General features: G+C 39.6%; 1 protein-coding gene across 2 annotated transcripts in view; it reads right to left on the minus strand.

Annotated features, from left to right (window-relative positions):
• Positions 1-22000, minus strand: part of KHDRBS2 (KH RNA binding domain containing, signal transduction associated 2) — a 353375-nt gene that overhangs the window by 94686 nt on the left and 236689 nt on the right. For both annotated transcript variants that reach the window (XM_049818294.1, XM_049818293.1), the window contains exon 6: positions 19053-19248. In XM_049818294.1, the coding sequence (XP_049674251.1) occupies positions 19053-19248 (196 nt within the window). The remainder of the gene's footprint in view (positions 1-19052; positions 19249-22000) is intronic.

A 22000-nucleotide genomic window follows, 5' to 3' on the forward strand; every position in this document is an offset into this window, starting at 1 on the left:
TTTTCTCTGAAAATTCAAGTTTGCTGCCTTTGCTTGCTTTCATCACCTGCTTTCTCAATCTTACTTTTATTGCTCCCTCACATCTCTTTCCCCTTCCTGCTGCAAGTTTTTCTTCAGGTTCTTCTTGTTGTCTAAACCTGATTTGGTACACTTGTACCAATTCAAATCCAGAATAAAAAAGCTGGTCCACTGCCTACTCAAGATGTATTCTAGCAATTTCCTTTTCGATGCTAGAAAACTGTACAGTCTGAAGCTTTATTTTATTCTTGCTGATTCTCTTTCAAAACACTTTAATTATCAGTGAATGCATAATTTGTATGGATGCAAAAACAGTCTCATAGTCTTGCAACTGTACACTTCTTGAAATATCTGTTTGCTACAGTTTTAGGAAACAAAAATTCTCAAGAAAAAACGGTATTGCCTCACAAGATGGAAACAGTATTGCTCTCAGCATATGTCATTCCTTGCAAGATATAAATACTGCTCTTGTGAAACTAATTTGATGCACTGCAACTGTAATTTTTTTTTTTCCATTTGATCACCCTGCAGAAAAGTTTATGCAATCTGTGATTTGATAATACTGTGTAATAGGTCCATACAGAATACTAAGTGTTTTGGGAGCAAGTGTTTCTCATATAATCATTTATTCTTTGCCAGTATTACAGAAACACACCAGAATGACTGATGAAGAACCCACCCTTTTTTTGTACGGTTTTCCTTTTAATGACTCACTTAGCAGGCTATTGTGGTATTGACTGAAGTATGAGGAGGCTCAAGTCTGGGGCAAATACTGAAGACTGTGACATCCTAATTTTGAATTCTAATTCTCACTCTTTGTTGAAGATTTCCCTCCCCAAGATCCAACCCCAAATTCTCAATCTGTTCTTTAATATTTTGAGCACTATTTTCATTGTTCCTTTCCTTTCATTTGTTTTCTACTTTATTATATAATTTTAGCTACAGACATGACTTTCAACTCAATAGAAAATGCATCGGTTGTACAGATTAAAGATGACTTTTCCATTAGGTTTCTGCTGCTTATTGAGTGTACCTTTGTATTTTCATATAGAAAATGATGGATTTTTGCATCTACCTGAGATGCAATTGGGAGAAAACAGTTTGTGGAATAACTTTAGTGTTGACATTAACCTACATCGATTCTTTCATTTCAGTGCAAGAAGAAACAATTCTACAGGAATATTCTGATGTTAAAGTTAGGATCATTATTAATTCACTACAGCTAGCTTTCCTTATTAATGATTTTGACTATAATCAGAGACTTTCAGAACCACAAAAAGCTTAGGTTCAATTTAGATTTTAGATCTGTGAAAGTTCAGGGGATAAGGAGAGCTTTTTTTAATTCAAATCAAAACCACAATTTAAAATAATGGGAATAAAGCAACTTTGGGTCCAGTGTTTGATGAACAGATTCCTTGAAGAGACTTTTTTTAAAGTTAGTTCCTAAGAGACTTTCTAAAAGTCACGTGCATAAGTTGGATTTACTTGTTGCAAGATGTTTGAAATTTCTCGGCTCTTTTGTATCAACTCTTCAACCAACTACACCTTCCAAAATGAATTCCTTAAGGACTGGACCCTGATACATACCCATAGCAGTGAGCTTTCACTTACCCTTCCCACCCTCAGCCACTGGTACACACTTTGTTAGAATGTACATGTCTTGGCCCAGGCTTTGCTTTAACGTATGTCTGCAAAGTGCCTACTCTACACTTGATGACATATAAATGATGCATGACAACTACAATGTTAATTCTATGGTTTTAGACAGGTAATCAAGAGAATGCAACATGAAAGGTGTATTTGTTTTTTGGCCATTTTTCTTCTCACTGTAAGCTCCTTTGATACCCAGAGCTATTTGTAGAATCTCTTACATACCTTGCTGAAAAAGTCTCATCTGGCAAGATGAACGTGCTTCTTCATACCACATTCATTAGGACAGTGATGACATACTGCCTACAAACTGCAGCTTGCAGATACAAGTCAGGGATTCAAACAGACTTCTGTATCTTGCATTCCACTTCTCAAAGCTGAGATCAAAGATACTGAAAACAAGATATGCTGAGAGAGGCACCATCTATAATTTGGAGTAGAAAGCTTCTGGGTGAGAACAGAAGAGGTGAAACAAAAATCTGAAGAATACAAAACATGGTGTTGGGGCATGACTGCATTTTCTGTCTGACCCACAACATGAAATGGCTTTTTAGTAAAGTCATCAGTACCAAGAATAAATCTAGGCCAAGCAGATCAGGATGCAGATAGTAGTGTTGCATGAATCAGCAATATTTATAGGGGATGACTGGAACAACGACTACCCTTGTATTTTTGCTGTCAGAAATCTATGGTGAAGGGAAAGTTGTATGGTAGCAGTAAGCCTGCAATGAAAAACATCAAGCATATAGCTATCAGTTTCTCTTTTGCCTTTTAAAAAATTAGCTACAGGTACAAATTGGTCATTATCCATATTGTGGTTATTTGCCTGAAAAAGAAAATCTGTGCACTTAATATAAACACATTTTTAAGACAGTCAGTCATTATGCTAATAACTTTCATGTGCAGAATATATGACTCCCAGAAAGAGCAGGTGTGCAGGAAGCACCTCAATGATTAGACAATATTAAGACAATTTGCGAATACAGACCTGAGTATATTTTCATTGCATTCCCAACTACTTCATGTACAACAAGTTTTATTAAAACATCTTTCTCAAAATTAAAAGTTCTGTAGGATTTATACTTCTGTAAGAACTTCTTGTAGCTATTACAAGTGTATCTGATGGCCTAGCACATCCTGTTCGTAGACATCAGTATACTCTGATTAGGTCTAGTTGAGAACTTCATAATTTCTGAGCTCCCCCAGCTGCGTATTCACTATTAATCTAAAAAGGATGAGAGCACAGACCTGAACACCAGTATACGATGCCACAATGTGGCATACCTCCATAAAGGTATCAGTTCTTAGCAAAATCTAACTACTACCACATGTAACATCTGAGTCCTCATTCCTCTGCATACGTTACAGCTCTCTTTCCCTCTCTAGAGAGCCTCAGAGCTGTTGATTTTCATATTCCAGATGCTGACTGGACTGAAAAATCTCAAAGATCTTCTACTGACTGGAGGCTGGCTGAAAACTTCCATTATCAGGAAGAACTGAACTTTCTATAAGGAATTAAAGCTTTGAAGCTTCTAGCATCAACACACAATTATGGCATGACTTTCACGCAGGGTCTGGTATTGCAGCTGTAAATCACAAGGTGAAGCTTGCCCTGCTCCTGAGACAGAAAATCCTCAGGGACCAGTCAGAGATGATGGAACGAGCTCCAACACGACGCTGTCACAAGCTCCTTTTCCTGCCCTCTTACTGCAAAGAAAACTTACTAATTTCTTGAAACATACAGTTCTCAACCAGATATAACTAGTTTAAAAGACGTGCATCCTTAACGGAAAGAAGGACTTGTATCTAAAAGAATCAGCCTCATTTAACGTGTTCCTGTGAGGCGCTCAGTCCCCACATTGATGACATTAAGGACCAGCATATCACTACAGGAAATTCTTAGACACAATGGAAAGTCTTTGGAGAACGGTGTGTGTTTGTGTCTCGTATTTGTACACTACCTAAACAACTCTGGAATCTGAAATAAACACAAATAAATAAAATCATAGCACTGCACAGATAAAGATGGCTGGAACTCTTTCGTTCTCCATATCTGAGTAAAAATGATGGTGAATATTTCTAACATCTCACTAAATAACCTGGTCATGACATCCCATTTCTTTTCCAAACTGCAGATGGGCCCTTGTCAGTTCCTATCTATCCACTCTGAAATGGATCTGATACATTACTTCGGACTAGATTAGTACTTACAGTATCTTACGATATCTATCATCTGTATTATAGTTTAATAGGATTGTTAGTCTTATACCTAAAGCATGACATTTTAAATCACATCACCATTTTATTATTAAGCAAAGAAATGATAGCCATGTCCTGAAATGACCAGGAATGTGAGGCTGACTGACCTATCTCCAATGGATGGCTTTATAGCTTCGAGAACTGATAGATTGTTATGTCATGAAATTCATGCAGGGTACGGTATTGGGGCTGTAAATCACAAGGGCAACTCACACAGTGGCCAGCACCCTTTGGAATAATCTTTACATTTCTGTTGTGTTCATTAAGCCTCTTAGTTGAAAGATTACGCATGAGTTTTTTTTCTCCAGGACTGGTAAAGGATAGCTCCTGCGTCTTTGACAGCTGCTCACTAAAATTTAAACAAGGCTTTTTGTCGGGCATTTTATCCGTATTTGTACCCCTCCAAGGACTAAAAAGGACAAGCATTTCTAATCCAAAGAGTCAATTTGCCTCTTGTGATTTGCTTTAGGTGTATTTAAATCTAAACTGCTAATCTAAAATCCTGGAAGCACTATACCAATTAAAATAAATAAATGAAGCCATTGCAGCTGGATTGTACTAATATTTAGGCAATCTATTACATTTTCTGCTTTGTCTGACAGAGATACCCTGCTCCTGCTAACTGGGTCTGTTCAGAAATCATGTTGAAAGAGCAGGACTGCACCCCAGCCCTGGGGGAGGTCCTTTCCTGCTTGGCACATGCTGAAATGTTACTTTGAAGTTATGGCTTCTCTTGCAGCCCCAGTCCATGTGGAGTAGAATCACAGAATCATTTAGGTTGGAAAAGACCCTCAAGATCATCGAGTCCAACCATCAACCATGCCCACTAAACCATGTCCTGAAGTACCTTGTCTACGCGCTTTTTGAACACCTCCAGGGGTGGTGACTCCACCGCTTCCCTGGGCAGCCTGGTCCAATGTCTGATAACCCTCTCAGTAAAAAAAATTTTTCCTAATATCTAACCTAAATCTCCCTTGCCTCAACTTGAGGCCATTTCCTCTAGTCCTAAAAGACAGCAAAAGATAACTGCACACATTTCAGATTCTCCCATCTCTTGACCTCTGAGCAACACCTCAGAGCTTCAGCCCACTGTCCTTCTACCTCCATCCATGAAAAAATGCATCTGCTTTACATTAATTCCTTATTGATTGCGTAAGGCCTGGAAATTGTTACTGCTACTCCCAGATGGGAGAGGTTTTTAAGCCTATCACTGCGAAGAATAAGATGACAGAGTATCATTTTTGACAATTTGCTGGGTGGTCCCACCAGAAGTATCTCGGGGGACCAAAGCTTGCTTCAGCCCATCCAGCAGTAATTTTCTTGGAATATCTGGTTTTCTACCTACAAATAAAACTGTGTGCACTTTGATCTCCATCTCGTTTTTCAGGAGAGCCACTCTGGATTTACAGTGATGAATTAAGGGATTTTTGACTTATTACATTGCTTATACTTCTCAACTGGGCTCAGGAGATGGAATACAGACCTGCATGACCACCTGCCGCCACAAAAGCTGACTATCCTTACCTCCAAATGCCCACTGTAGTTGTTGGTGTGGTTTAGGTTTTTTTGAATATGCAGTCTTAAGGACCATGATGATTAGACAACTTATAGATCATATATGCAAACCTGTATGCATCCTGAGAATCCTGCTGGTTTTGCTAATTTGGTGTTCACTTTGCCTGTATATTCTCTTCCTCTCAGTGGATGAAGCAGGCTACAGCAACACTTGGTCTTTTTTACAGCATTTTTTATGTTGACTTTCAGAAACTTTTTTACTTAATAAGGAAACGATAAAGCGGTCATAAAATTCTAGGCTGCATCAAGCAGGCTTCAAGAAATAAATAAGCATTAGGTTCATAATGCTTTGAACTTAGAAACAAAGTATATCCTTGGATTTTTCATTTTATTTTTCTAAGAAGGTCAGCAAATCTCAGGACAGTTCAAGAAGACAACCTCCAGTAATAAAACTAACAGTCTAAAATTAACCAGCACTTTTAGCAGAGCAAAAGCGTTCTGCACAAACCAAATTATTATGTCAGCACGCATCATTCTGAGAGGATGGAAAATACATGAATAATAACTAAAGGTAATTTCCTCCCTAAAATAATATTCTAGTTTTACATCATAGCTACTCAACATCTAAGTCATACAAATTTGTACACTCATGTTTACCGTGGCAACAGAGATACACAGCTTTAAAGGAAAGGTGCAACAAGATTATCCCCCAACACAGCTTTAAAGGAAAGGTTCAACAAGATTATCCCCCAACTAGGGAAGGAATAGCCTCGTGTTACTGAAGCTGGGAAGTTTAACATCTTTCAACTTTCATGAATTACTTCTGCTCTACAGAGTGTTAAACTGTTTCTCAGACTGTATCCAGTGACCTGTTTGCTTATCCCCAAATATATAAATTATGATCAAGTATGGATGAGTTGGCATTTTCCAAACAGAGTGGAAGCTTAGTTCTTCATAACAATTCCCTTCCTCCAACACCAACAACAAATTATGGTGTATGCAGCTCGACTGAGGTCCTGAGGAAAGAAAGCAGATCCTTTAAGTCTTTTCTTTCAAAAGTGAATTTCATCTCAACAATGTCCTCATTCAGTCAGGGACTATCAAAACAGTATTGCCTCCTTGCCACACTGCAGTCTGCTCTCCTCCTAGGAAGGTGATAGACTCATCAAAGCAGATAGGTAGGAATGTTTTTTAAAAACCTAGAGTAATTTTTTTCCCCATAAGTCTTCTACAAAATGAATGGCACGTACAAAAATAAGCTAAGTTATTTAGATTTTAAGTCCTGTTTTTGGAAATAATTTAAGGACTTAGAAGCCTGCTTTGTTTGCAAAATTTGTGTGATTTAGTATCTTAAATTTCTGGATCCTGGATATACAAAAGAACCATACTGGAATTAATGACATCCAAGATGGGTGTACTTTCTTGTATGAGGTACAGGAAAACTTAGGTAACTAAGAAAGGTACCAGAGAATGGTACCCACAGTGCTGTACCCTTTAGCTGTCCTCTCGAAAAGGGTGAAAACAGAGCTTTGCATAACCCTTGATCCTCTCCAAGATTTAGGTGCCATTGTTCGGGTTGCAGGAAGGCAAATCCTGCTCTCAGCACTGAGACCTCTCTGGCGACGAGGTGTGCACCTTACCTCTGTAGTAATTCTGCAAGAGGTCAAGCCTTTCTTTTAAAAAGACATCTAGAAGAGTACAGTAAAAGTAGTCCTTTCGTTCTTTTTTTATCCAGCATTTCATTCATCCAAGATGCGAGACACTGACTTTCAGTTTTCCCTCTGCCTGTAGGGATTTAAAGCTTCATTCCCGATGCTCCCGAGACAAGTGGATACCACAACCCTGGGCTGCAGCAGATTCTGCAGGAGGAAAACACTCTCACTCCCCTTCATATTGCACTGTGCATGGAAATAGAAATAATACACATACTAACCACGGATTCAGCTGTACAGTTAGTGACTACAGCTACAACTGATGCAGTAACCTCACTTGTAATTATACTCCACTACTACACACAATAAGACCACGCAAATACAAGACAAATCACTTGCATCAGATTTTTTGCCCCTTAGAAAATAAACAATTGAAACCTGAGTGAAACGAATAAAACACAGCGAAAATTACTGCTTTTTTCCTCTTGTTGCTCTGTGTAATGGTTAGCACATATAAGCCACTTCTACTGCTTTTTCCAAAATGGCAACTAATAATAGGTACCTCAAGAGAAATAAGTTAGAAGAGCTCTGAATTACTTTTTGGATTTATTTGTTTAGAGTGTTTGCATGAAGGGTGGCCTTGCAAGAAAGTTAAACAGCTGTTCAAGGAAAGCGAAAAATGACCAAAATATTGTGGCTTCTAATTTATTTGATAGCTGCACTCAGACTCAACAACTATGTTTCAGTGATTCTCTGTGGTGGTTTTTTTTCTGTTCTTTTTCTCCTAGCTACAGTGTCCACATTTAAACTTGGTAAAATTTAACTTGCGTTGAAACACAGGTCCCTTCTGCATCTCCTCTACAGCCTGATTTACATACCCTTGACTCACTTTTGTTTGTTTATAATCCTTTTTCTTTATTTGCATACCATCTAGTTAACTGATGCAGTTCTGTCAAAACACTAGAAAATCCCAATTTCCAGATTTTGGTTTCAGTTTAAAAGCATTTATTCTTTTATTATTATTAATAATGAAATAAAATTAAATGAACATGGTAAGCTTTTACATACCTGAGCAATTTTGGCAATAAAAGCAAGCCAAGCCAAAACAAAACTGGTTCTGAAGCCATTTTTTGCAATGACATGCAAACAGGTAACAAAAATGGAATTATCTATTCTTAAAATGAGATTTGTTTTAAAAGAAACAAGCATACATTTTAACTCTGCATGTCAGTTAAATAGTACAGGCGGTGTTTGTCCAAAAAATAAAATGATTGATGGTAACTGGTTGGTAAAATAGAAAGAAATATAGTTTGAATTTCAATGTCTTTTCTTTTAAATGTATTATTTTTTTCAGAAAACTCCCAGCTGCAGCATGTGTGAGGACTGGTATACACATGCAGTTTTGATAAAGACAAGTGCATGGGCTACATGGGATTGTAGAAATGCAGCGTTGAGTAAAATGGTGCAGCATTTGACTTTGACAACTTATTTTTAAAATGCCCAAATGTGCACAGTTCAAATGTATACTTGCTTGTTTGTCCTGGTTTCAGCTGGGATAGAGTTAATTGTCTTCCTAGTAGCTGGTACAGTGCTGTGTTTTGAGTTCAGGATGAGAAGAATGTGGATAACACACTGATGTTTTCAGTTGTTGCTCAGTAGTGTTTAGTCTAAAATCAAGGATTTTTCAGCTTCTCAAGCTCAGACAGCGAGAAAGCTGGAGGGGCACAAGAACTTGGCACAGGACACAGCCAGGGCACCTGACCCAAACTGGCCAAGGGTGTATTCCATACCATGGGACGGCACATCTAGTATAGGAGCTGGGAGCAGTGGGGGTGGGGGATTGCGGCTTGGGGATTAACTGGGCATCGATCAGTGGGTGGTGAGCAATTGCACCGTGCATCATTTGTATATTCCAATCCTTTTATCATTACTGTTGTAATTTTATTCATATTATCATTATCATTATTGGTTACTTCCTTTCTGTTCTATTAAACCGTTCTTATCTCAACCCACGAGTTTTACTTCTTTTTCCCAATTTTCTCCCCCATCCCACTGGATGGGGGGGGAGTGAGCAAGCGGCTGCATGGTGCTGAGTTGCTGGCTGGGGTTAAACCATGGCATTGTTTTACAGTTTAGTCCTCAGAAAGATTAATAAATAGTGTTAATAACTTGTTTTTTTGAGATTTTTTTGAAAAAAAAATAACCTAAGAAAGGAAACTGGGAAAAGCTGTGTCACTCTAACACAGGGAAAGAGAAACTAAAATGTTAAAGTACTACAGTAGAGTAATTGAATTTATATATTGCCTCAAAATAAGACTCCCTTTTGGTGTATCTGGTTGTTTGGGTTTTTTTAACTTCAGCTTTCTGAAAATATGAATGTCTGAAGGTGGAAGCGTGTACAGTAAGAGACAACAATCAGGGACTGGACCATCCAAATAAATGATAACAGGATATGGGGTTGCTAACCTTAAAGTTGCTGTGTCCCCATTCAGACTTACATAATTTGCATCTGATAGACATTTGGTGATCAAAAGAATTATTCAAAAGGATTAGTAGTATTTTCATTACAGAAACTCACTAATTGGCCCTAAAGAGTTGGTGGACAGTATGAGCACCAAGGCTACAGCTAAGGCACCTTGTTAGGAACTGATATGTAACGTTATATACTCCACTTGGACAGATATACTGATTTTGAGAAATATTTAGATGTGGTTTTACTGTATTGCATAGGGTAGTACGGGGGTACGTTTGCAAGTGTCTAATGTATTCTTATGATATTCATATATAAGAAGTATTTACTTATCTAATTTCACTTAACAAACATTGCACTCTTTCTGATTTCAGATGTTGCACCATCTGATTTTTCCACTGCACCAAGAGCTACAAAACAACAGCTGGTAGTCAAAGAGAGCTATTAGCTGTCTATGAGTAACAGCACTTGTAACGACTGTAGGAGCTATTAAAATGCAACCATAATTTCATCAGGAAAAAAACGGGTCTGTGTGGAGAAAGAACATTTTTCATCTCTAGTCTTCTACTTTATTGTCCCAGAGCCATTATACTGCATCTCCCTCTTCTAGTGATTGCTACACTCTCCCAGAGCCCTATAGGTCAAACTCAAGGTACCGTGTTTCACAACAAGATCAATTTTCTCAACATTTTTGCTGCAGTTTAAAGGGGTACACGAAGTCTGCACCCTTGATAAAGTGTAACTGATCTCATTGTTTTAAAAATGAGCATATCTGAGAACACCATTGACCTATTTAACTGACAAAGAGGTATTCATATGAATTTCCCAGTCACTTTAATACCACCATCGCTAAAGAAGTTAAAGATGGAAAAAACCCATGTACTTCATCCAGTCCATCTGGTTATACAAGTAAAACTATTCTTTTAAATATCTGCTAGTAACTTTTTCCTTTCTGTATTCATTTTCTATATTTACATTTTTCCCCCAAACTGTATCATTAAAAAAGAAAATATATGCTTTAAATTTTATTTCATCAATCCTTCAGACTGATTCCTTACACTGTTACTCATATTCATAGCTCTGCGCAATATAAAGTCCTTATAAACAGATGTCATGGAAGACATGGGCCACATTTTTCTGTGCTGTGCCGTAGATTCGGATAATGTAAAGTAAGCATGTACCTCTATACCCAAGCAAAGACTTACTGGAAATGCTACGGCAGCTGGAGAGTCACAACCCCCCCTCCTTCCACAAGCAGGAGGTAACGGGACATGGGCGTCCTGCCCGTGGGGAGGCGAGTGCTGCGCGTGTCTGCGGGGGTCCTGCGTCCGAGGCACAGCGCCAGCCAGCTCTGTCCGGGACAACATACGCACAGGGTATCTATCTGCATCCCTATGTGCATGAAAATCTAGGCTCATGTATATATTTGAGCGTCCCTTAAATACCCAGAAAGAACAGGCATATTGCTGGACAGGTGCTTCTGCCCCCAAACAACGTGCAGTAATTCATCTAACACAACCCTTTTTTTCCTCCGTATGACTGAAATTCAGAGTTGCAAATGCACTGAACGTAATGAGGGAAGAAAGATTACAGGCGTCTAAGACTACTTTTCAGACTTTTTATTGTACCAAATATAAATCCTCTTTTTCAATTATCCTGAGTAAGCATTAAGTGTATGGATGGAGGCAACTGGCTAAACGGCCCATCAGCCAGAGAACGAAACAGAACTGCGCTCTGTAATGTTTGTGTTTGATTGTAAGGGCGGTTGCTAAATATGTTTCTCTGCAGTTTCATGCAGAAGTATTTTTTGCAAGATGACAATGTCAGAAACGCACCAAAGACAAGAGCATAGATGAACTCTGATGAAAGCTTCCTGCAACGGGAAGTATTTTTTAAATAAATGTCCTTAAAATTCCGGTAAAACTAAAATACTGTTTTGGAACAATCCATACAGTTTTCAATTAATATAAAACGGTTCCTAAACTGTGCATTTTAGTATATTAATAAAGCTCATGTTTTAACTATAGTGAAAATTCCTAATAAATAAAGATAATACACAAAACAGAAGTACTCTGTTAGCTGTATGTGAAATCTGTTGATATAAAGAGCACTCTGTTTGTCTATTATAATAGAAAGTCACTAATCCGAGTTTACCAAAAGGCTAGACTGAAAAACACTCGCGTAAGACTGGTATGCTGGAGGCAAGGCCGGTGTGGTAACGTTAAGTTTCCACGGCATCTTATGACCCAGAGCCTGTCCTGAAACCAGAGCTCAGGGCTTCTGTAATTGCCTGGCACAGCTGAAGTCTCTGTGCTTACCAGTCTGCAAGAAATAGCACTGAGCTTTTCTCATTACCACTGAGTTTATATGTGTCCGGCTCCCCGGGAACTCATCAGTCATGATGAACCTTCCAGTCCAAAGTTATTTAACTTTTTAGTACCTCTGTGGAATAAAGTTGGATAAGAAACTTTGAGAAGTGGAAGAGGAAACCCAAGCCTTCCACCTGAGCTGAATTCACACAGTAACCGAACTCTCAACAACTCTAATTAAACTGGACTCGTCCCAAGTCTTTAACAGCAATTTTCTACGTTTGTATGCATTTGTACAAAAAAGTAAGTTTATAACACACCTTTGCAACCTGTCATAAAAAGGATAACGTGGGTGGAGATACAGTCACACGATAACATTTAGCCAGCAAATGCCTATAGAGTTCTTTTGTACCAACCAAGGCTGTTCTCCATCAGATAAATAGCCAAGTGACAAGTTGTGACAGATCCAAGTGACAGTAGACAAGTATTTTTGGGAACAGGCTCCTGAACAATCACACTGTTTAATGATCAAACGGTGCACTGCATGATGCAGACAAATTCTGTCTCTATGGAGAACACTCCATATATTTTTTATGTAGGATCTTATGAATATAACCGCATACACTATGAATATTTAAGGACCATAGGAAGGCTGGATGATCAGTTGAGAGATGCCCTTCACTTAGATCTCTATATAGCAAATATAAATATTTATTAGGTTGTAGTTGTATTAACATCATGTATAATACTAAAACATGTACAGCTGCATCAGCATTTCTTTTATACTCTGTCTAGCATAGAAAATAATTTTGAACTGAAAACTTGATAACTAATGTCAAGGAGAGAATTATTTTTGCCAAGCAGCGAGAGCATGAAGAGGATGTCAGAGGAGCTTATCCTCCACAAAAGATTTCTGCAGCATTTTTAAGTAGATGTTAGAGTTTTATGTATTTCATGAGCAAAGTTTAGTGCATTGAATAACTATGATTATTACAATGAAATCAAAACAAATCAAGAAAATGATATAATAAAGCCTGCTTTAGAGCACATTGTCAATTTGTGAGAAATTCATGGCAATGATGAGTCTGAAAGCAGTATCACATTTATTGATGCACTGCTCTCAGGACATTTCCTTTGGTTTCATGAGGCGAGCCTTACTTATTCAGAATATCATCTGTAAGAATAAGACCCAAACTACAGTTTGCACAGGTAAGCAAAAAAACTCTAGAACTGCAGGGTCCCAGACACTGAAGGTTTAATGCTGACTGTGGTTTTTGCTCTTAGAGAAACATGAAAAAGTTGCCACTACTTTAATTCTATATTTATGTTGCTGGATTTTTTCACAATAAATACATTTATACTACTGATGCGCCAAAGTCTCGAAAGTTTGAATAACTAACAGAAAAATCCACTCTACCTTCATAAGACCATCATTCACAGTATCCTTCTAAAGCTCAACAGTCTTTCAGATAATATAAACATTATCCTGGTTATCGCTATTATAGTAAAAATAAAATTTGATTTTTCAAGTCACAGCAGATGTAAGTTGAATATAGCTTAGCTCTTTTTCTAAGTGCCTTGGGCATGAATAGGTAATCAATCATATTTAATCAATATGTTGTTCAGCCATGCAGATTCCCATGTCTATAATTCTAGCTTTACTCAAATGCTCTTTAGTCTCAGTACATTCTTCACTGTTTTTTTTTTTAATCCAAAAGAGGCACAGAAATAAATAAGTGGTACATCTTAAAACTTGGAAATACCAATTTAGAAAAAAAATTGAAAATAATCCCCTTTGACTATCATTATATCCACTATATTTCACTATTTTAATGTTTGGAACAAGTCACCTTAGTTGTCCGGGCCTCACTCTCACTGAGAATATCGTACCAGGATTGTAGGAATGGACTTCAGAAGGAGCAGAATCAAGTACCAATTGCTTACTTTAACACATTCATTAAAGCACTAACACAGGCACAACCACACCATGAAGAGGAAGTGCAGGTCTTTATACATGGGTCCCATTTACATTCAGAAGTGGCAGACAGAATGGATTTAAAAGCCCTACAAGTTCCAGTTTAAAATATTAAACAAAGCCTCCGCAACCACAGTTTTGGGGCTCACAGTCACATGTAATTGTTGATTTTTCTCTTTAAAATGTTAAAGTGTGACAAAATGCCTGTTGTTGTCAGTCTTTTCCTTGTCTAGGTTGGCACTGAATAAACATGAGCATAGTTGCTTCAGTTTGTTTGAAAACTATTGAAAAATGTAAATAACTATTGAGCTTAGAATAAACAGTTGAACGTGGCATTTGCTTTCATTTTAAATAGCTTGAAATGAGGAGAAGAACAGCATGACATTAAAAGCACAATCTATCTTATTGTGTGGTTCTTTTTCAGTGACTTTCTAAAAGAATTGCTCTTCACTTATTCCAGAAGATAACAAGAAGCTGCGTTTGGCTGGTTTGATCAGTGAAATGAGAGGTGAAAAAGAATATTTGCATTTAAAATTGCTCTTCAGTCTGGCCGTCCTAGACAGAGGATCTGTACCAGCTTCACAGTGTCTCGACAGACTGGCCTATTTCTTGCAAACAAATTATACATTTCTTTGTAAATACAAGAAGCTCGTCTAAGTATTCATATTAAGATGAGTGGCTTTCTGTGCGAAAGTCCCCTTTCTTATCCAGAAGTAAAAATGGAAGTGCAAGTAAATTATAAAAGCAAAGTGTATTTTAATGCCAAATTTATTCTGTTTTGGTAATTCTTTGCATCTGGGGTAAGGGAACAAGTGCTAAGTCACTTCTAGACTCGCATTAGACCTCTTAGCAAGGCTCACCATAGCTTTTAAAAAATGTGAAGAAAAATATCACTCCACAGCTCATAACTAGCTTCTGATTCAGAAGGTAAAATTACAGCTCCAGAGTCAAATGCCTTCCAAAACAGGATCTGAAAGCAACGGTACTTTTGGCTTATATTTGGGTTAAGCACCCTTCAAATATTTAGCTTTAATCTTGAGTGAAAAAGTCTGGATGCTCAGATTAAAATACATTATGCTGAACATTGCTTTATTGCCTCAGTAGGATGTTCCTTCCACTGGAAGATCTACTCAAGCACTTCTCACTCTTCATTTCTGTATAAATCATGAACCTCAATCAGTCATGTCTATTGCCTCTTTCATAAGTTGCCAACAAGACCTTAGTCTTTAAAGTTGCTTATTCTTGTTGAGAAAAGACTCCAGAAGTCTCCCCCCAATCTGTAAAGACGATTGTTAATTTTCCTTCCTGTATTTTCAGTAGCTGATAAAAGTAAGAGTCCAACTAAACAAATTTTAAACTTTGTAATGAAAAAATGGCACAAAATCAATCTTACTATCGTCCTTGTCAATAAAGGCGATGATGCAGGACTGAAACAATATTTGAACTCATTTTCGTTTACCATCTCCTATCTTGCTGCATTGATATAGAAACACTGTAAGATTTGTAGATGGGAGATCAGCTGCCTAACAGACAAAACTAATCCCTCAGACCACAACTGCGCAAGAGGTAGGTTTAAAAGAGGTAATTAAAATGCAATTCCAGTACCGTTTTCTCTTCTCAAAACATCTCTGCCCATTGCAATGTAGAATATGAAGCTAATTTACAAAATTCGTTTGATAAATCCCAAACAGCCAACTTGTCATTAGTTCTAACTGAGGAGCCTGCTGGCATTGCCGCCCTCCCTCCCATCCCCCGCAGGCTCTTCGGCACCCTGGGACTACCAACGCGGCTCAGGGGTAAATCAGTGCTTCTGAAAAGTTCTGCACTGAGTCATTGCTGCCAGCTGGTCATGGCATGTACTGCTACACACGGAAAGAAGCATTAAGCAATAATTCAAATGAATTTGTGTACTGCATTTGTGGAAGGAGTAGGAGTGTGATCCATAATGCATTTAACGGGGAACTACACTGTGTGGTTTTCAGTAAAAAACCCCACAACACAACCTGAGGTCCAGAAGGCTGTTTTTTAATGAAGTTTTCAATTCAGCAGCTAGGGACATCTTCAGGAGGGCAGTGTTTGTGGACTAGAGGCATAAAATTGTATCTCAGAGACTAATGACAAAGGGCTAAGTTCAGCTTTGTGAAAGAAGCTTCTTCTGAAGAAAGTTCACAATGACCAGGTCAAGCCTCTGCGCTGAACTGCACTCTGGGGGACCTCTCCTTCAGCAGAAGAGGAACAGATACAGATTGGTCACCCTGAACTAAGGTTAGTCACTTGGAACAGCACTCTCATTCACCAGGCTGCCAACCCAGGACCAGCTCTCTAACCCCAGAAGCTGCACAGTAGCTCTTAGTTAAGCTGTCCATCCAAATTCACATACACTGAGCTGTTTTTAAAGTGAGGAAGGTTCACACAGTACGTATTTATTTCTTTTTGCACCTATCTCCTAATGTCTGCACCTCCTCTTCCTGTGGGTAGTCTCCTGAAGTTCCTCTGAGATACTATCTATGCTGCACCCAATAAAAGTTATATATCTGTTTCAAAAGCAAGTAAAGAAAAAGGCGTGAGGTGTGTCACTCCCCCTTCCCTCCCTAGCCCTCTTCTTTTCTGAAAGCTGTTCCAAATTATTTTCCCTTTGGTTGGGCATGACATTCAAAATGTTGAGTGTGAATATATTCTCCACAACGACAAGACTTCACTTTTCTTGCGAAACCTTTAGACATTTGCTTTTATGGACTCTCACAAAGGCCATCAGGAAACCTCAAAATAGTTAGGTATTGGATAATGACAAAGGAGTGATGCAAACTTTTAAATGCTTATCCAAACCGATTTGAAGAGTTAGATGTTTCAAGGTCAAACAGTCAATACCATCTCTGATTAGTAGTGCTGAGCAAATATCTAAAGATTTTTTTTTCAGAAAATGCTCTTGAAACATTTAAAAAAAAATCCACTGCAGCCATTCTATTCTATTTCTTGAGTTCACTTTCAGCTCAGCATTCAAATTACTATATTCTATTAGAGCAAAGAAAAATCAAAAATATGGATACTCACAATCAATGACATTGCATTCATGTGCACAACTAATCAAACCAATGGTGCTTGCATATACTAGGCAGAAACTGGAGTGAAATACCATAGTCAAAAATGAAAAACACATAAAGAAATTGTAATATGCTTGTGGGTTGCCTACAAGCAGAAAATGAGACAAAGTAAATTGGATTAATTATTCATTATAAATTAGTTTTTCATCTCTAGGATTCAGTGTGAAAGAACAATTACACATGACATTTGTTGCTGGTCAACAAATGGATCCACTTGCTTTTAGTATTGAGTCAGATATGTGAGGTAGTGGTTTATTTGGAAAGAAAAACCATGTTGATTATTTCCTGCAAAATTAAAAATATTTTCCCCTAAAATATCATTTACAAATTCATACATAGATACATGACTGAACTTTTCCTTCTACCTGCACACCAACAGAGTTTTAATTATCTCAGCCCGTAAGATACCAAGATGATTTAGACTGCACTTGCAAAATGGCAAGAGATTTTCCTGGCAAACTGGTGGATGACAGCCAGTCAGGAGAAGCCCATACATTCCCAGCTGTGGAATATAGATGATGGAAGGACATAGGACATGGAAGGATCTCCTAAACATCTGAATTTGTCCTATAAGGCAATATGTTTCTTGCCTACTAGAAACACACACACAGTTATTTGTTTTTATTGGAGTAATCTATTACAAACTAAAATGACTCCTTCAGTTGTGTGTATATTTTGTGCTATGAGAGAGTAAGCATTTCAAAACAATGGGGAACTGGCAGAATGTTTTCCTAACCTTGATAATCCAGCTGCCTCAACTTCTCCTCCTGCTTTGCATATATTTACTGTCCAGAAAAAGAGTAAGAAGTGTTCCCTAAAAACTGTTTAATACCCTAGGACATTTACCAGTACTGTAGAGGAGGGGGGGGGGGGGGGGGGAAGAAGAAGAGATTTACTTAATTTATAGTCTTAATCTTACATTACAAGGGTTCTGTTTTGAAATTTGTCACTCATGGATTAGGAAAAGACGCAGTTCTGCACAGACAGGATGGTCCCATACGTTTTGATACTAACAGATAATATACTATCTATCAAGGAAGGGTATACTTTCTAAATTCTTTTTTTAGCAGGGCTTTTATCTCATTTAAAGATGGAAACTGTGTTGAGGTAAATAATCACAGAGGGTGACTTTCCTCCCCTCCTTTTTTGCAGCTGTTGTTCAGTTGTGACTCTTAGCATGAACAGAATGTGCATCCCTGATTTGAAGTGGCCATGATCTAATCTTGACTCCACAAATACAGACGGTTGCATAAAGCTTTACTGACAAGGATTAATTTCTGTTTCAATTTCCTTTCTTCTGTTCTAGGAAGACTATTAATTGAATAAAACTGCATCTTCTCAATTATATTGCATCTTCTCCATGGTTCTCCTCGTGATAGGATTATGGAATGGATGGGATGTTCATCTTACCCTTGGATTTGCCACAGCTGGAAAAAGTCAGACATCATACTTGATGGTACTTTCTTCTCTAGTTGGGTATCTGTTGTTATGGTGATAATTCCAGGAGGGAACATTAATGAGGATGACTTTAAAGCTTTGATGTTTACAGCACAATTATTTTTAACACCTCACAAGAAAAGGTGACGGTTAGTACTGCTCCTTGCTAAATATGCATCCTCATATCAGCTTTCACGAACACCACCTGAATTTCTCTTTGCTATGTATCTGTAACACAACGTCGAATAAAAATATACATATATATATATATATTTGTGTGTAATAAAAGGATGCAGAAGAACAAAACAACCCTGTTTTCTCACAAAGGACATACTCTGTTATTCCTGAGAACTTGCCTGCGGTGGCGAGTGACTTCCAGTTGTGACATAATCTATCGCATGCCTGTGCTGCTCTCTCGTGACACCCTGAGAGCTACCCAGCATGCCCCTCTGGCATCCGAAAGGAAGCTGCCAACGATTCTACGAACCCGCACTGCCCAAGCCACGGGTCCGCAGACACGCCGTATCGCCCAGACCACAGTTTGGTGGCGGCGGGTAAGTGGCGGAGGCTGGGCCATTACCGGCCCGGAGTCTTCCAACTGGGAGGCCCCCGGCGCTCACCGCAGAGCTGGGCGCGAGTACGCGACGGATGCGTGTGGTTACTTACGTAGTCTTCATAGGCCTCGTGGGCGGGTGGCGGGGGCGGTCTGTAGCCCGGGACAGCCGGGGCACCCCTCGCTCGAGGGCTGGGGACGCCTCTCGCCACTGGTGGGACGGGGAGGGCTCCTCGGGTCACCGGTGCTCCTCTGGGCGTTTGGGCACCTCGTCCGGGCGGGGGCGGAGGGATGGCACCGCCGCGGCCCCTGCGGGGAGCAAGAAGGAACGGTCACGTCGGCGTGCACGGCGAGGGAGGACGCAAGCGTCGCCCCCTTCTAAAGGTTCTTACGTTTTTACCGCTACTAAAATACCGCGTGATGCTGGGGCAGTTGCAATGACAAGCGCCTTTGGGCGATAGCTCAGGCAGGACGCCTGTTATGGAAAGGCATTATTTTTAAGCCATCCTATGCCTTTTACACCTGACCCTCTTGTTGCTTGTGCTAATGAAATTCCGGGTCATTGTAATTCATGGAGTTGCAGAGTTACTCCAAAGTAGTTCTAGAGGAAGAAGGAAGAGAGGAACTTCGTCCATTGCTCTCCAGCTATTTTACAACAGCAATTGGCACTCTCATTCTGCTGGTTATTTGTAGGTGGGAGGAACTGACTGGCGGAAGATGATGCACGATGGCAGAAACTTGCAAGGCAAAGTAGCCCGGGAGTATAAAAGGAGAGTGAGATCTTTTCTTCCCATCTAATTTAGTTCAGCACAAGGGAAGGGTAGCATGGGATTCTGCTTTCCCCCACTGTGCCGGGAGAACAGTGCGTATGGACAAGCATAGAGGGGTTCAGCATCCTCCTGTTTATTTATGCTATATCTACCTTGCTGTACTAATTGGTAAGTCAGAAGAAGCTGTTACTGGTTAAAAAGAGGTTCTTGTAACTGTGCCACATGACAAATTAGAAGGGGGATATATCAGGGAAGCAATCTGTGGGTTTTGTTTCAGAGCAGTATGCTCCGGAGTGTGCTGCCCTTTCTGAAGACTGCGAGTGCCGGGTATAGCCATGCGTGACACCCTGGTCCGGAGCTGTGAATGGAAGTCAGGTCTCCCACAGCAGTGTGAGCAGTGGCTCACTCCCTGCTGAGACAAACAAACCCACAGCACTAGCTTGTGGTGTTCACTACTTTACTACAAGTTTCAGTAGCCAATTTTAGAATCACAGAACGATTTGGATTGCAAGGGACCTTCAGAGATCCTCTGGTCCAACCACCACTATGGGCAGGAACACCTTCCACCAGACCAGGTTGCTCAAAGCCCCATCCAGCCTGGCCTTGAACACTGCCAGGGATGGGGCAGCCACAACCTCTCTGGGCAACCTGTTCCAGTGCCTCACCACCCTCATTGAAAACAATTTCTTCCTGAATGTTCAAACTCAGCCTACCCTCTTTCAGTTTTAAACCATTGGCTCCTGTCCTGGTACTACACTCCCTGTTAAAAAGTCTGTCCCCATCTTTCTTGTAGGCCCCCTTTAGGTACTGGCAGGCTGCTCTAAGGTCTCCCTGGAGCCTTCTCTTCTCCAGGCTGAACAACCCCAACTCTCTCAGCCTGTCTACAAAGGAGAGGTGCTCCAGCCCCCTGATCGTCTTCATGTCCCCTCCTCTGGACCCACCCCAACAGGTCCATGTCCTCCTTATGCTGAGGACCCCAGAGCTGGAGGCAGAACTGCAGGTGGGGTCTCACCAGAGCGGAGCAGAGGGGCAGAATCCCCTCCCTCGACCTGCTGGTCACGCTTCCTTTGATGCAGCCCACGATAGGGTCGGCTTTCTGGGCTGTGAGCGCTCACTGCCGGCTGATGTCCAGCTTTTCATGTACTGGTACCCCCGAGTCCTTCTCCTCAGGGCTGCTCTCAATCCCTTCATCCCCCAGCCTCTATTGATACTGATGCTTGCCCCGACCCATGTGCAGGACCTTGCACTTGGCCTTGTTGAACTTCATGAGGTTGACATGGGCCCACTTCTCAAGCCTGTCAAGATTCCTCTGGATGGCATCCTTTCCCTCAAGCATATCAACTGCATCACCATAAATATAATTATGCTCTTAGCATAAACTATTAGCATAAATATTTAGCTTAAAATACTTCAGTTGCATTTTTTTTAAATATTCTCCTGGGATTTCTGACTGGAAAATAGGGAAAGCATACAATATCCTGTACCTGTGAAACTGATCCAATCAGGTGGGTATTTTGCAGGAATTGGGGGCCAGCGCTCCACTGATTATGCTTTGAACCTAATTTAAAAGCTGTCAGTCTGTTGCAGTGATGTTCTGAACATCGTTATGAAGTCGAGCCCTTCAGAGATCTTCGGTGTAAGGAAGACTGGTTTCTGAACCCAAAAAGACTTTGAGTAGAAGATGGTCATGAATGCCAAGTGTAAAAAATCCTATGTATGAGCATCATACTACTAATAAAAAATTGCATTCAAGAAGAATTGAGGGAAAACATGATAGAGACCTTCAGCCGAAAAAAACCCCAGGTCATAGGCAAGATCAGCCAGTTCAATTACCATAGAACAGCTCCTCCGTCAGCATAAAATAAGGTACCTCCATATCCTATTTCCTTCAGAATAAAAGTGGATTTCTTAGGACCCATCCTGAAATGATCTCTATGGATGCCTAGAAGTAGCTAGGCAACTTAGATGCCTAAGGCAACAAATTTCTTAAGGGTTCACAGTGAAAAATGAGTCTGAAAGAGTGTATTAAGATTATACAATGGCCTTTTGAACAAGCAGAGCTATCTGTTACCTATATATGAAAAAATACTTTGAAGCATTCAGGAAACTTTTATACACCAATGTTTTTAGATTTTGCCAATCAAATTCATATAAAACTGATAACACATACAACAAATAATATACAATGCAACATCTATTTTATAGCTATAATATGCATACAAAAAAAGTAATTTTTTGGCAAATAAAGTTCCATTCCAGACTACGTAGCCTTCTCTGACTATGCTATTTTA

The sequence above is a fragment of the Accipiter gentilis genome, chromosome 15 (assembly GCF_929443795.1).
Source record: "Accipiter gentilis chromosome 15, bAccGen1.1, whole genome shotgun sequence".
NCBI classification, from domain to species: Eukaryota; Metazoa; Chordata; class Aves; order Accipitriformes; family Accipitridae; genus Astur; species Astur gentilis.